Source organism: Prionailurus viverrinus, chromosome D2 (genome assembly GCF_022837055.1).
Source record: "Prionailurus viverrinus isolate Anna chromosome D2, UM_Priviv_1.0, whole genome shotgun sequence".
NCBI classification, from domain to species: Eukaryota; Metazoa; Chordata; class Mammalia; order Carnivora; family Felidae; genus Prionailurus; species Prionailurus viverrinus.
In genome coordinates this window covers 45,440,747-45,455,042 of record NC_062571.1, presented here as the reverse complement: position 1 = coordinate 45,455,042, position 14,296 = coordinate 45,440,747, and the positions used below count along the sequence as shown (strand labels likewise).

At 57.2% G+C, this 14,296-nt stretch overlaps 1 protein-coding gene across 2 annotated transcripts; it reads right to left on the bottom strand.

Moving 5' to 3' along the window:
• Positions 1 to 662: 662 nt before the first annotated feature.
• Positions 663 to 11,681, bottom strand: OPN4 (opsin 4). Of its 2 annotated transcripts, none has more exons than XM_047826211.1 (10): positions 11,321 to 11,681; positions 9,862 to 10,007; positions 8,439 to 8,572; positions 7,911 to 8,114; positions 7,098 to 7,269; positions 6,480 to 6,644; positions 5,439 to 5,546; positions 4,344 to 4,524; positions 3,366 to 3,509; positions 663 to 1,057 (listed from the first exon to the last, which is right to left on the bottom strand). In XM_047826211.1, exons 1-10 carry the CDS (start codon positions 11,447 to 11,449, stop codon positions 977 to 979), a joined length of 1,464 nt encoding a protein of 487 aa, XP_047682167.1. In that variant the 5' UTR covers positions 11,450 to 11,681; the 3' UTR covers positions 663 to 976. The 2 variants fall into 2 exon arrangements, with proteins under 2 accessions (XP_047682167.1, XP_047682168.1); XM_047826212.1 differs by lacking the exon at positions 663 to 1,057 and adding an exon at positions 1,341 to 1,379 and having other exon boundaries at positions 11,321 to 11,449.
• Between the last annotated feature and the right edge of the window lie 2,615 nt (positions 11,682 to 14,296).

The window sequence follows — 14,296 nt, the reverse complement described above, 5'->3', positions numbered from 1 at the left end:
GCTGGGTATCAGACAGCCCAGGCTGCCCCCCTGCCCAGGCCTGGCCTGGGAAGCCAGGAAGTCCAGGAAGCTCGTGGCCAGCACCCCACCCTCCCCATACCATCCCCTACCTCACTCCCAGGCCCCCTCCCATCCATCCCCACCTCCAGGTTTACCCCCTTTCCTAGGAGGGGTCTGTCCTGCCAAGCTGGAAAGGACCCGGCAGCGAGGTATGACCTTTGTGGGGAAAGAAAGAAGCCCACCCTGTAGGGGGAGGGGAAGCCCCGGGCTAGGCAGTACCTGGAGCTGCAGGCTCTTTCTCTGGACTCTGGCACCCACACTGCCTGATGCTGCCTCTGGGGAAAGGGAGGGGTGATGGGAAGGATGCTCTTAAAGGGGAAGGCCAGCCTCCCTCCGTCTGCCTCCCCTGGGAGACCCAGCCAGAGAGGAGCTGGTGCCCACAGGCTGGGCATGAACCCCCTCCTGATAACAGCAGCTCACTGGGGAGTGGGGGTGGGGACAAGCCTGATCTTTGTCCCTCCTCCATTCTTCCCCTCACAGTTTGAGGTGGAGGCTTCAGGAGTGAGAGTTGCAAGGTGGGGGACAGAGGGAGGGGAGAAAGAGATGCTGCGGGCGTCAGAGGCCAGGCCCTGGGTCTCTCTCCCATCGCGACACCAACAGGTGAAGACCATGCTTCTCTGCTTTTTATTTTCCTATACGCTGTCAGAGCGATACAGCCCTGGGATGATCTTAGGTCACTGATTTGAGACACGCCACAGGTGCAGTGTGTGCACACGTGTGTTTGGTGGGCATGCAGACATGTGCAGGTAGAAGAGTGTGCCCGAAAATGTATGTGTGCACAAGAGGGTGGGCCATGGCAGAAATAGCACTGGGGAAGCAGGAAGGGGATAGCGGTGAAGAACAGATTCCGGCGCATGAAAGTCTGTGCTCGGCTTCAACTGCTGGCCGCGGGAGATGCAGTGCCGGCCTGCCCACGTCAGTGAAATGCCCAGCCCGGGTGCAGCGGCAGCTCGTAATTAGCTGGCGTGTCCCACGGAGCCATCGCCATTGTCATCGCCTGGACAATCACAGCACACAGCATTTGAGGAGAGGCAGATGACTCTGGGAAGCAGGAGGGCCTGGGCTGAGCCTGGGGTGCAGGCTGTTGAGATGAGAAGTGGGTGCCGAGCACATGGCAGGGCAGGTGTTTTGGGGTGTGGGGTCCCAAATCCAGCACAGCCTGGGTGACAGGGCCACTTCCAAAGCCTGAAGGCTCATGGGGTGATCTTGGGTCTGTGTGTATGAGGGGGAGGTGAGGGAGGTGGATGCGTCCCAGAAGAAAAGGTGAGCCAATGGGCACCCTACATCCTGGGGTCCTGGCTGGGGAGCAGCCCTTTGGTCTGAAAGCAAACAGCACACATATGTTTAGCTCCAGGAGGGTCCCACTGGGAGCATTCTCCCAGTGACCCTCCATGTTTAGGGTCACCAAGCAGTGAAGTGCGGTCGCATGGAGAGGCCAGGTTGTGTCCTGGCTGGGGGATGGGCCTTCTCCGAGGCCACATTGTGGCCTGGAGGATGGAGCCTGCAATATCTAAGGCCACCAGCAAGACCTCCCCACCGGGGCCATCCCCTAGGCTCTCAGACTCCTGCAGTCCGTCAGAACTGAGCTCCCCTCACCCCCACCGTCCAGTTGTCCTCTTCCTCTACTCCCTCTGGGGGGCCTGCGTCTCCTCTCGCCCTGCGGCCGCAGTCGCCTCATTTCTTGCCTGTCTTACAGCACCAGCTTCCTCCAGGCTTCTCCCTGCCCGCTCATTACATTCCAGCTGTCCTTCTCCAGCCGCTGCAGGGAACCCAACCACCCCGCAAGGTCGACCAAGCCTACCTCAAAGCCCTAGCTAAGTCCTCCAAGGGCTCCCTGCTCCCCCCAGGGTCAAGGCTAGAGACCCCTCAGGTCAGTATCTGATTGGGCCTCCCCACAGTTCCTACCACCTCTTGCCCTTCTTTTCTCCTCTTCTCTCCCCACCACTAGCTCCCGGAGTCCCTCTGGCTGCTCCTGGGTCACAGAGCAACATTCTGTTCCAGGACACGCCAAGCTCCCCAGTGGCCCCACTGTGTTCACACAGGCTCTTTTCTTGGCCTGGACTGCTCAACATCACCCCCATCCTGCCTGGCAACCCTTGCTTCACCTCCACCTTTCCTGGGGAGGCCTCGGGGACTTGCCTCTGCTTTCAGCACCCTGTGTGCTGATACCTCGATGGCAGTGCTTATCACACGTGTTAGGTGATGGCTGATATGCTGTCCCTCCCTGCCCAGTGCCCTAGCCCGGCCCAGAATTCCCCCCAGGACATTCCCTCCACTGCCTTTCCTCACTGCTTGTCTCCGTCCTGGCCTCTGTGGCTGTTCACAGTGCCCAGGGTCAGGGCTAGGGGGTGAGTCATCCCTGGAGCTGGAGCATCGAGGGAGCTGTGCTCCTGGGAGAGGCAGGGATTCTGCAACTGCAGGGGGCAGCCCAGGGCTCCCCCTCTCTGGGACACCCAGGGGACAGCCTTGGGGACGTAAGGCAGGACATGGTCTTAGGTTTGCTAGGGAAGCCCAAGAGATCCCAGGAGCTGGGGGTGTTGCACCAGTGTGAACAGAGGGGCTGGATAGAGAGCTGTCAGCTGAGGGGGAAGGGTAGCCTCGGGGCCTGTGCACACGGCATTTCCAGCGTTCCAGAATATGGCCTTCTCTAATCGCCATCGACATTCCGTTCCATAGGCACTTGGGCTGACAGCTGGCCTTCTTTTAATAGCCACAAGTATTCTGGGTGACATCCTAATCTCAGGGCATTCATAGCGAGCACATAACAGCTTACAACACCCACCCCCCAGGTACATCCAGCCTCCAGTCATGCAGACAGCGTGGTCACACGCAGTTTAGAGTGGACAGGTTGGGGCATACTCAGTCCTATGCCCTGTGGTGTCACAGAGACAGAGAATATGTGCTGGGCACATGGTCACACACATGCACAAGTTACACTCCACTGACTCACTGCACACCACATACCACATACTGTCACGGTCACACATACACACACAAGCTATACAATCATCACAGCACTGTAGAGCTACCACCACCTGCCATGCATGTGCATAGTCAGGGTCACGCAATCACAGACACTCTCAGGTACAGTCACAGACCACATTCAGGCATGCTCGGAGCATCTTGGAGTCACAGAGACCCCCAGGCACCCCAGGCAGGCAAGGGAAATCTGGGTGGGGAGGGAGTGATTCCCAGAGGGCATTGGGCCCGCCCACAAGAACAGCTCCCCTTTCCAGCCCACTCCCTGGGCTACTTGCCCCCTGTCCCCACCCCCTTATAGACTGGCAGGTGCCGGGCCCAATCACCTGCCCAGGCGTCTCTGCTTCCCGTCCCTGGGGCCTGACAGGGGCCTTGGCTTCCATGTCCTCCAGGCCCTGACTGCAGGGGAACCGTCCACTCACTTGCTGCGCAGCCCCCCACACAGCTGCGGCCTCCGTGTCCATCCAGCCCTGGGGAAGGTGAGAGAGTCACTATGAGGTGAGAGGGACATTCCAGAGTCTTGCTCTTGCCCTCTTCCCCAGCCAAGTGTCTCTTCGTCGTCCACACAGATATTCACTGAGGCAGGTCTGTGATACTGTAGGCTTGCTGGTCACCAAATCCCTGCAAATTCTGAGTGCATGTGTTCATGTGTGTGTGTGTGTGTGTGTGTGCATTTGTGTGCCTTCTTAAGCATGTGGGATGGGTCTGTCTTCATTCTTTGATGTCGTGCACTACAGTGGTTCAAGGCAGGGACCGCTGGCAGCTCCTCCCTCGGCCCCTTAACAGAGACTTCCAGGGATGGAAGCAGTGGCAAAAGGTCAGTGGCAATTCTTGGTGAGGCCCATGGTGGGCCCTGTAGTTACAGTGATGGAGAAGCCCAGGTGTGGCTGGGAGACAGGAGCCCACAGCACAGAAGTCTCTCCTGGGGACAGCTAGCTCCTGCCTGTCTCTTGGGAGGCCCCTCTAGGGCCACAAATGCCTGTCTTTTCAAGCTGTGGCTCTAAGCTCCTGGAATAATGCCAGCATGGAAGAGAGATGGCCTAGAGCTGGAAGATGCATGTTCAGTCCTGGTCCTGCTCCTGGGTGACCTTGGGCCAATGCATTGCCTCACCAGGGTCCCTGCCTGTCAGGGGCGGATGGTGCAAGGGAAAGCCATGGAACAGTTGTGAAGGGCTCTTCCTGACCGCATCCCAGGGTCCTGAGGGTCCCTGAGTCTCAGAGGCAGCCTTGCCCAGAGGCCTGAGGCTGGCCTGGTTGAGGAAAGGAGGGCAAGGTGCTAGCCAGCAAGGGCCCAGCATTCTTACCACCTCACTCTCTGAGCCTAGGGATGCCTGGCGTCTCCGTCCAGAGATCCAGCTGAGGTCCGAGGCCTGGCTGCTGAGTGTGGAGCGGTGGGTAGAGCGGTAGCTGGCGTAGGGGCCAGTGTGCTGGCCCGACACGCCCAGCAGCACCCCCAGGCAGGGCAGGTGCTGGGCAATGGCCATTCTGCAAGAACAACACATCTAGTTAGGAGATGGGGGTGGACCAACAGACTGATACAGGGCTAATGGGAGTGGAGAGAAAGCCACTGGGGAAATGGGGGAGTTTCACACATTGTAGTTATGAGGACAGACAATTGATAGGGTGATGGCGATGGACAAAAAGACACTGGCAGTCAGAGGAGGTGATGAGGAAGGACAGACAGATGCTGGGGTGAAAGAGACTGGCAGGCTCATAGTGTTGGGGATGGACAGACACTGAGGCCATGGGCATGGAGGGAGAGGCTTTGGGTAGCAGGTTCAGCAAGGTGTTTGGTTTCAGCTCTCACATGGCTGGCCCAAGGCACATCTCTTCCAATGGGGACCAGGGACGCCCCTCTGAGCCTGCAGCTGGCCTCAGCAGGGTGGGGAGTTACTGACACCACCAGGCAAAAGAAAGCACTGAAGGCCTCCTCATGCAAGAGGCCAGCTGTGCTGGGATTCTATCAGCAGAGAAGGCTCTGGGCCAGAACCAGTCCCAGGCCTCTGCTAGGGCCCTTGAACTCTCCCAACTGTGGTCTCTCTAGGACATTGCTCTCTGGGGACTTCTCTTTCTAGCGGGTATCACTGCTTATTGGCCATCTTGGCTGCTTTTGGGCCCTGGCTCCAAAAATTCCATAGTCAGGATTGGACACTGCCCAGGGAGCTCTGATGTCCCTCCAAGCTGAGCCCCCTGGGAAACTGGGGCAGTGGGTAGGGGGGGTGCACAGCGGCTCCAGACCCCACCTAGTGTCACTGGCTGCTCCCAGCTGCTAGAGGTCCCCACATATACAAGAGATAGGAAAGATGGCTGGCCTCTGCCCCCATTCACTGCTTCAGGCCCTCTGTGCCCATGAGGGTGGGTCTGGAGACCTGGGGCTGGGTCCCGGAGGAGGGCCGCACCTGTACTTGGGGTGGGTGATGGCATAAATGATGGGGTTGTGGATGGCAGAGGCCTTGGCGATGACAGCTGGCACCGAGTTCATGTAGGGTGTCAGCACATGCGCGTACCTAGGACAGAGAAGCAGTGGTCCCCCTGCCAGCTGGCCCTCCTAGAGCCTCCACAGCCCACCTTCCCACTCAGGAACCTTCTTCCTCTAGGCCAGGCCCTGCAGGGCACAGCCCAACCTGGCCCAAACCAGCACAGCCAAGTCAGCCCCCCAGGAGGGACTGCCATGCAGGGAGCGTTCTGACTGGAGGTGAGCGGGAACCAGGGGAGCAGTTGAGGGAGGGCGGCTGAGAGGAAGATGTGCCAGGTTGGGAGGTTCCGCCAGGTCCACTATAGCTTGGAGTCTGTGCTGCTGGCAATAAGCCCTCCCCACCCCCAGTGACTCTGGCCCTCCGCCCATCTCCTCCCCCACCCCACCCAACCCTGAGACCCACTGCTTCCCTGGCTGCCTTAGAGTGATTTCACCAGAGAGCTTTAGGGAGGACCAGGCCATTCCTGCACAAGGAGGTCTCATACCCAAACAAGTCCCAGGATTAATAAGTATCACTGTCTCAAAGTGCTCCTGCATTCTGGCCTATGTCCACGCTACTGTGGACATCAAGGTCCCCAGACTCTAGCCACAAAGGACGAGCAGGCAGGGGGTGAGTGGCTCTCCTGGCTGTGTGTCCACAGGTGAAGAGGGAGCCAGAAACTCAGGGAGAGTCAAGTGTTCCCGTGGGATCTGGCAGGACCTGGTAGCCCTTGTAGGCCCTCAGGTCAAATCCACTGTGGTCCAGAGCTCCCCGCAGCCCTAACCTGGTATGTGTTCCAGTGCCTCCAGGAGCAGGTGGGCCCATCTCCTGCAGGGAACCTTACAGCCCGGGGAGAATGAACAAAGTTCTGAGGACTGACTTCGGTTGTGGGGATGGCTGGCTTGGGCTTAGACTGAGGAGGGTCCCCTTACCCTCCTCCCTCCCCTCTCCGGCCCCTGCCCCAGCCCCTTGGGCACTGCTCACCCAGCAAAGGCCATCAGGGCCACAATGGAGTAGGGGGCCCAGGAGAGCACGAAGAGAAGGATGACCAGCAGCTCGATCTTGGCCATTTTCCACTCTCTCTGCAGCCGCTGCCGTTGCCGGGGGGACCTACCACCACCCTCGCAGGCCCTGAAGGTCTGGAGAGCCCTAGGACGGGTGCAAAGTCCGAGTCTGACCCCACTCTGGATGCAGTGAGTGCCATGATCATGGCCGCTGTGGGGGAGGCTGCCTGGACCTACCTGGTCATTCCCTCCAATGCAGGAAGCCCTGACTCCCAAAAAGTTCTCCACAACATCCAGCCTAAGCTGACTCCTTGTGGTTCCCCCTGTGATGTCTTCTCTACCCCCACAGACCTCCTGACCAAGCCTAAAGGTCCCCTCCTCAGAAGTCCCCATCTTCTGAGACTCCTCTAAGCACCCAGGTTGCTCTCATCTCTAGACATCCCATCTACTACGCACGTGTGCTCAGCTTGTCCTTGCCCACCTGGAGCTGGGAATGTCCTGGGTGGGTGCACATGTGAGCCTGGGGGCAGGGTAGGGGCACCCTGGAAAGGGGTATGGCTACCCTCCCATCCAGCCCCTCCTCGCACCCAGCTCTTACTGGCCTGTCTCCCGGATGGCCCTGAAGATGAAGATGTAGCAGTAGACGATGACCAGCAGGGGCAAGAAGAACACAAAGCAGAAGAGCAGCATGGTGTAGGCTCGAACTGATGGCGTGAAGCTCATGTAGTCCCAGGAGCAGGAGGTCAGCAGCCCCTCTGGTACGTAGGCGCCTGGAATCCCGGGTGGGGGGCAGGTGCTCAGCCTTCAGGGTAGTGTGATTCAGGCTCCTCCTCCAGCAGGGGCTCTGGAGGTGGGGTCTGGGATCCCTGAACACTGGTCCCAAGCCCCGCCCTTCCCAGTTCAGTACGGAAAGCAGGGCACCTGGAGGGGAGCTTTCCAAGCCAGTTCTAGCAGGCAAAGCCCACTGCTGCCCATTTTTGCCAGTTTGGAACAGAGACCTCACCATAGCCCCAGGGTCTCACTCCACCAGATTTGGCCAGGTGCTCGATCCTGCCACAGAAAGGTGGGTGCCTTCCTGCTAACTCTCCTACCCGCTCAAGCCCCACACCCCAACGCCTGCGTGTCTGACTCTGCAACTCAGCATTGGATACACCTGTCACTTCCCACCACCCAAAAGCCATGTGGTCTTCCCCTGTACTGGGAGAGGGGAACCCCGGTCACGCTCTGATTGCTGATGGCACATCAGTTTTCCCTGCTGCTAGTCGTGTGCCCTGAATATCCATCTGCCTTGAGCCTCAAGCACTCCCTTGGCCCCACCTGCCAGCTGGCCACCCCGAGTCTACCAACCTGCCCCTTGAACATGCCCTTCCCAGCTTATCTTCCCCTCTCCCGATTCCCCCAGTCCACTTACTCCAGCCAAAGAAGGGTGGCAGACTCCAGGCTAGGGCATAGAGCCAGACGCCCAGCAGGACAAGCGCCGCCCGCCTCTTGGACACCACCCCGATGGTGGCCAGTGGGTGCGTGATCACCAGGTAGCGGTCCAGAGCAATGGCCATCAGGGTGATCATGGAGGTGATGCCAAAGAGAGCCCCACAGAAGGCATAGAACTCGCAGCCTGTGGGCACAGCTCCCTGACCTCAGATCTTGGCAGGAGCCCATGAGGTACCCCAGGGGAGGGAGCGTCTGAGGATGTCGCATACTCAGCTCCTGCCTTCTCTCCAGAAAAGCAGCCCTGAGCCCCTCTCCAGCCTGGCTACTTGCCACATCTGGCCCAGAAGCTGAGTTTTCCCTCTTGCTCACTCATGGGATTGAGGGCGGCCACCCATTCTCTGCCCAGGAAGAGCAGATCACCTCCTTGTACAAGGCCACCCTCCACTGTGGGCATGGCCCACCACAACCCTCCTCCTCCCTCCAGCATGAGGGAACCCTGAACGTCTACCTGCCTCCCCGAAGAGCCACCGCTTATGGAGGCTGCTGGCGAAGAAGACAGGGGCCTGGGTGAAGGACATGAAAAAGTCACTGACCGCGAGGTTGATAATGAACATGTTGGCAGGTGTCCTGAGTCCTCTGCTCCTGTGGAGGGTCAGAAGCTGTCAGGAGGTGCTTCTGCTGGGGAACTTCCCTGAACTACATGTGCACACACACACGCGTGCCCACGCACACATGTGCACATGTACAGTCACCAGCCACTGGGCCACAATCCGTCTTGCTGCCTAGCCAGCACCAGCCAGACAGCTCTGGAGCCTGACAGTGTGGACTAAGAAGTGAGGTCCCCTGAAAGACAGCAACTCTTGCCCTGTATGGAGAGCAATACCACTCCCAGAGTGTCTTGCAGCCCAGCAAAAGCAGGAGCTAGCTCTAGGGCTCATCTGTTTCCTCCTCTCTCCTTCTGGAACCCTCTGCATGACCCACACTCTCTCCTTGGACACACCCCTCACTCCTCTGAACCCCTCCAGGCCAAGTTCTCCCAAGTGGCTCCTCCTGCGGAGCTTCTCACATCTTCCTCCTCAGGTGGCCCTCCTTGTCCCCCTCATTTCAGTATTTCTGCAGTCTTCACCCTCGGGGATGGCCCAGGCTGTGCCCTACAGGTCAGGCACTTTCACAGACTTCTCTCCCATAATTATCCATCTTTGCATCTATCCCCTCCCTCTTTTCCAGATGGGAACACGGAGGTTCCCACCCAGGAAGTGGCTTCTTCCAGATAACAAGGCTCAGTAAGTGGCACTGCCAGGATTCAAACACTTATTTGATGGGCACTGCACAGGAGTAGATTTACTTAACCATCACATTGACTCCATGAAATCAATCACAACTCTGTCTTGCCAACAAGAAAAACGGACTCCCAGAGGATAAGTGACTTGTTCAAAGTCGGTTCAGCTAATAGGTAGTAGGGTCAGAATTCACTTCTTCACCTCCTGTCTCACCATTCAGCCCAAGAATGGGGCAAGTGGGGAAAGAAGCTGGGGGTGGTTTCCAAGGGTGGCTGCTGAGAGTCTTGAGGATTAAGGGTCCTGTTGCCTGGGCTGCTCTTTGAGGCAGAGGAAGGATACCCACTGGGGCAGGTGACATGGAGGTAAGCTGAGAGCAGGGTAGAATGGACAGAGGCTCAGATATTGTAGGGACATTTGTCTTACAGAAACTATGCCTGGGGCCCATTGGCATGTGCCACTCAAGTTGCCCTGGACTACTCTTTGGCCCCTTGCCTGAGCTGGAAGATGGAGGCCTGCCCTGAGACCACTGAGGGCTTGGCCGTTGTGTCCCCACCCAGGCTCAACAGAGCCCTGGCAGAACTGGCACTAGAATTCCTGCCCTGTCTTTGCATGGCCAGCTGCCCTCAGTGCCCATGCCCACCAACCAGGTACCTGCAGAAAGTATAGATGACCATCAGATTGCCCAGAATCCCTGTGAGCCCCACCAGCAGGATCACTGTGCCCAGGGTGTAGTGGGCATGGTCTGGAACATCAACTGTGGGAAAAGGTATCCAGGCAGCAGCCTGAGCCCTGGCTGCCTGCGGAGAGACAGAGAAATAAGAGCATCACGTTATCCTGTCATCTTCAAATAACCCCGAGAAAGAAGGGTTAGGGTTCCCATAGGGTGGGTAGGGAGACTGAGGCTCAGAGTGGCACAGCCACTTGCCACACTACTAGGAAGTGGCTGAACCAGAGTGGAAATTCAGATCTCTCTGAAGTCAAGCTCAAGCTACTATACCATGACACAGAGGCACAAGGATTCTAGGATCATCTGTTGGAGGCTGGTTGGACAGACAGACACATGTCTGACAAGGAGGAACATGGCTGGAGTAAGTCTACCTTTCCTTGGGGAGAAGGCAGAGCCATCCCGTGGGTGGCTTTCTCTCCACTATATGGCCCTGACCCAAGCACTCAAGATGGTCCGCAATGGTATTCTAGGCCCTGTAGACTCTGGGGTGGTGGGGTTGGGTAGAGCCCCTCTCCTCAAGACCCCCAGCCTCAAAGACTGCCACAGTATAATGGAATGGGGCTGAGTTTGATGCCTGGCATGGGAGAGAGGAAAGGAATTTCCCTTTAAAAAGAAAGCTTACGGGGCACTTGGCTTGCTCGGTCAGAATAGCATATGACTCTTGATCCCGGAGTCATGAGTTTGATGTTGGGTGTAGAGATTAATTAAATAAATAAACTAAAAAAAAAAAAAGAACACTTAAGTCTCCCATGACCTCCCAGGGAGGTCATGACCCTATAGGCCAGTACAAAGGGCTTTAAAGACCCCTCTGCCCTAGCTCCTTTCCTGGGAAGGAGGACAAGTTAGTCTCTGCCTTGCCTCCTATAGCTACAGAGCCTTTCCATCCTATCCAGGATATAGGCCTGCATCCCAGGGTCCTAAGGGCCAGCCCTCCCCAGTTAACAGTGGGTTTGGGGGCTATGGTCCTGGGGCCCTGGCAGGATCTTGGACGCAACAGAAGGCACCTAACACCTCACTCTGGGCTGGACAAATCCAGAGACCTAGGGTATGCCTTCCTCTCTGGAAGGCTTCATGGGACATCCAACCACCCTCAGAAAAGAATGGATGCAGCCAAGGACAGATCTGGCCATTCCAGCCCCTTGTCCTTTAGGGCTGGCCTTTCTGTTCCTCGAATGCACTCCACAGGGAAAGACATTCCCTACACTGTCTTCCTTGTCCTCTTTGTGGGATAGACTCAGAGAGGTCCAGTAACATGCCCAAGGTCCCACAGTAGAGCTCAGGCCATTTCTATCTCCCTGTCAAAGCCCCTGTGTGTTCCCAACATGGAGGTCAGGGTGAGGGGAGGGGAGGCTCTGTGTGTGCACACACTGGCCTCTGGCTTACCGTGGGACTGATGGGTAGAGGTTGGTCCAGGCTGGAAGTGCTGCTCCGGTAGCCGTCCCACCTGCTGGGTGAAGCTGGGGTGGCCACACAGCTGGGCTCCTGGGTTCTGGGCCCTGAAGGAGGGTTCATCCTGAAGTAGGGCCGTCCTTTCTCAAGCCCACAGAGAAGTCAAGGGCACAAGGTGCTCAGGATATTAGCTGTGCCCCGTCTCCCAAATTTCCTCCTTCCTTAGCATCCCTGCTTGATTGGCTGGCTGCCTGTTCCTGCATCCAGCATGGACTGAGCCTGGAGCTGCTCTTCCAGCTGATGACTGCTGTGTCCAGTGAAGCACAAAGGAACGAGTGTCACAGTTATGGCGACTCACAGCCACGGGGTCTGTCCCCACCTTTAAGTAGCGGAGCAGGGAGTGCACATGCCCAGTTGCTCGGTCCTGCAGGCTCCCTCAGATACAGGTCCCTGGGTATCTGTCCACAGAAGGTTTGATGATGGTAGTATACATGTGTGAAAGTGTGTGTGTGTGTGTGTGTGTGTGTGTGTGTGTGCGCACGCGCGCGCATGCGCATGAGTATGAGAGTGTGTATCAGTGTGAATGTGTGTGTATATGTGTATTTCAGGGGAGACTGTTGTGCTTGGCCTCCTGGAAATTGGACAGGAGCCTTTGTTCTCCCCTCTGACAAGGCTCTCTCTCTTCCCCGAGCTCATCAAGAACAGCGTCTGCTCCCTCAATGATGCCCGGGGTTGCCCAGTGGCGCCCAGCTTCACCCTTTCCATGGGGTGCCCTGCCCTCAGGTTCAGCCCGCATGAGTCCATCACGTCTTCACAACCACCCCCCTCCCAGAACCAAGGCTGGTCACCCACTCCACAGATGAAGAAGCTGAGGATGTACCAGGATATCACACAATCAGGGTGAGATCACATCACAAGGCATTTTGTTTATTTCTTGCCTTTGATAATAAATTTTTTAAATTTTTATTCATTTATGTTGGGGGGCATACAGAGAGAGGGAGAGAGAGGATCCCCAGCAGACTCCACGCTGTCAGCACACAGCCTGGTGAGGGGTTCAAACTCACAAACTGTGAGATCATGACCTGAGCCGAAACCAAGTGTTGGACGCTTAACCAACTGAGCTACCCAGGCGTCCTGATAATAAACTTTTTTATTGGAGTATAAAGACTTTAAAAATCCAAAAAGGCAAATCTGGTAGAGACCTGGGGACTCAGGCCTGGCTGAGATGAGTGAGTGTCGGGGTGGAAGGTCCCCTCTTGGAGGAGGCAGCAGGAGCCAAGTGAAGAGCCCAGAGCTGAGCAATCTTCACAGGGGGCCCACTTGGCTTCCAGGAACATCTTACTTGGGAGTGTGTCCAGAGGCACAGCGCAGAGATTTGTAGAGCCCTGGAGTGGAGACATATGCCGTCTCCTCCTCCAGGACTCCCCCCACCCCCAGTCTCTACAAACAGTTTTCCTTAAGCCCCAGATTTGGGTGGGATGGGGGGCAGGGGGGAGCACCCACACTCGGAGAGAAGCTACACTTCCCAACAGGTGCCAGCTTGTGGTTCAGACACACTTCCTCCTGGGACCTTCCATGTCAGTCTTAGGCTCACAGAGGCTCATTTGGGTGGTGGGTGAGGCTGGACCCCGGCTTTGTTTCTCCCTGTAGTGCCCAGCATGGACTTACCAACTGCTGGCCTTTGAATATGGGGTTCTACCTACTGATCTCAGCTGGGAGCCACTCTGAACTGACACCAAGTCCCATTCACTGTTCTCCCCAATTTTCTACCCTGATAATTGGGAAAGAATGCAGGTGAAGTACCTAGCACCAGGGGCCCCCAGAAGTGTTTGCCAGTGGACAGATGAGCAGAGGCCATACCCTGGGCACCATAGACCTCAAAACAACTCCTAAAGTCCTGAGATATTGAATCCCTCACACCTGGGGCCTTCAGAAGCCCATGGCCCATTTTACATCATCCTCCATGGCTGATGCACAGCTGCCCTTGGAGGTGATGCTGAGATGTCCCACCCTCTCGTCCTGTGCCACGACTCTTCAGGGGAGGGCCCACCGCAACCCTCTGGCTCCACACCTCTGCGCCCAGCTTCTGCTCAGAGCCTGCTGTCCAGGCTGAGCCAAGAGAGCCACGTGGGCAGCCTCAGCCTCCAAGGACACAGTGTTTAACTGTCCCCCTTGGGCATGCCACTGCCCAAGCTGTCCAAGTTACAAGCCATGGGTCCAAGGTGGGGAAGCCCTTGGCTTGCCATCACTCTCCTCAGACCTCACGGGTGCCCAACTGCACTCCCACCCCTGAGCCCCACTTCTGCTCCCTACTCTGCCCCCTAGATCTCTCTCCAGGCCTGGCTCAGAGTGGAACCCAGCCTTCCCATGCCCATCCTGGCTTCTCTATCCACAGTCCCAGGGGCCCCACTCCATCCAGGAGTAAGCACAAGAACAGACAGGGAGGGGTCCTCAAACCCTTCACAGGCCCCACCCTAGTTAGTGCCCATTTCCTCGGAGGCCGGTCAGGCATCTCTTCCTCTCCCAGTCTGGTTGGTCTGGTCACTGAGGGCAGGCTGACCTCAGTGCTCAGGGCCAGTTGCTGGCTCTGGGGCCTTCTAGGTCCCAGGCCCCTGGAGCTGATAGCAGGCTGCCATCCCCACATATGGCTCCTCTCTTCATGGCCTTCCCTTTTCTCTTACCTGCCTCCTTACAGCCCATTCTTCATGCTACAGCCCTAAAGTCGTTTAGAACCACAAAGTCAGTCAGATAGCCTCATGCTTCATCCTTTGGTGGCTTCTGTTGCTCTTGAGACATAGACAAAGCCCCAGTTTGGCAAGGAGGTGAAGGAAAATAACACAGCACCACCCAGCACATGGCAAGAAGAGGCCTGCAATCCCCCACTGAATGCATGCTCCAGAACAGCCTTGTTTTCAGGAAGGAGCCACCAGGTGCAGGTGCCAGACAGTCTGGGTGTGGCTGCCTGCAAGC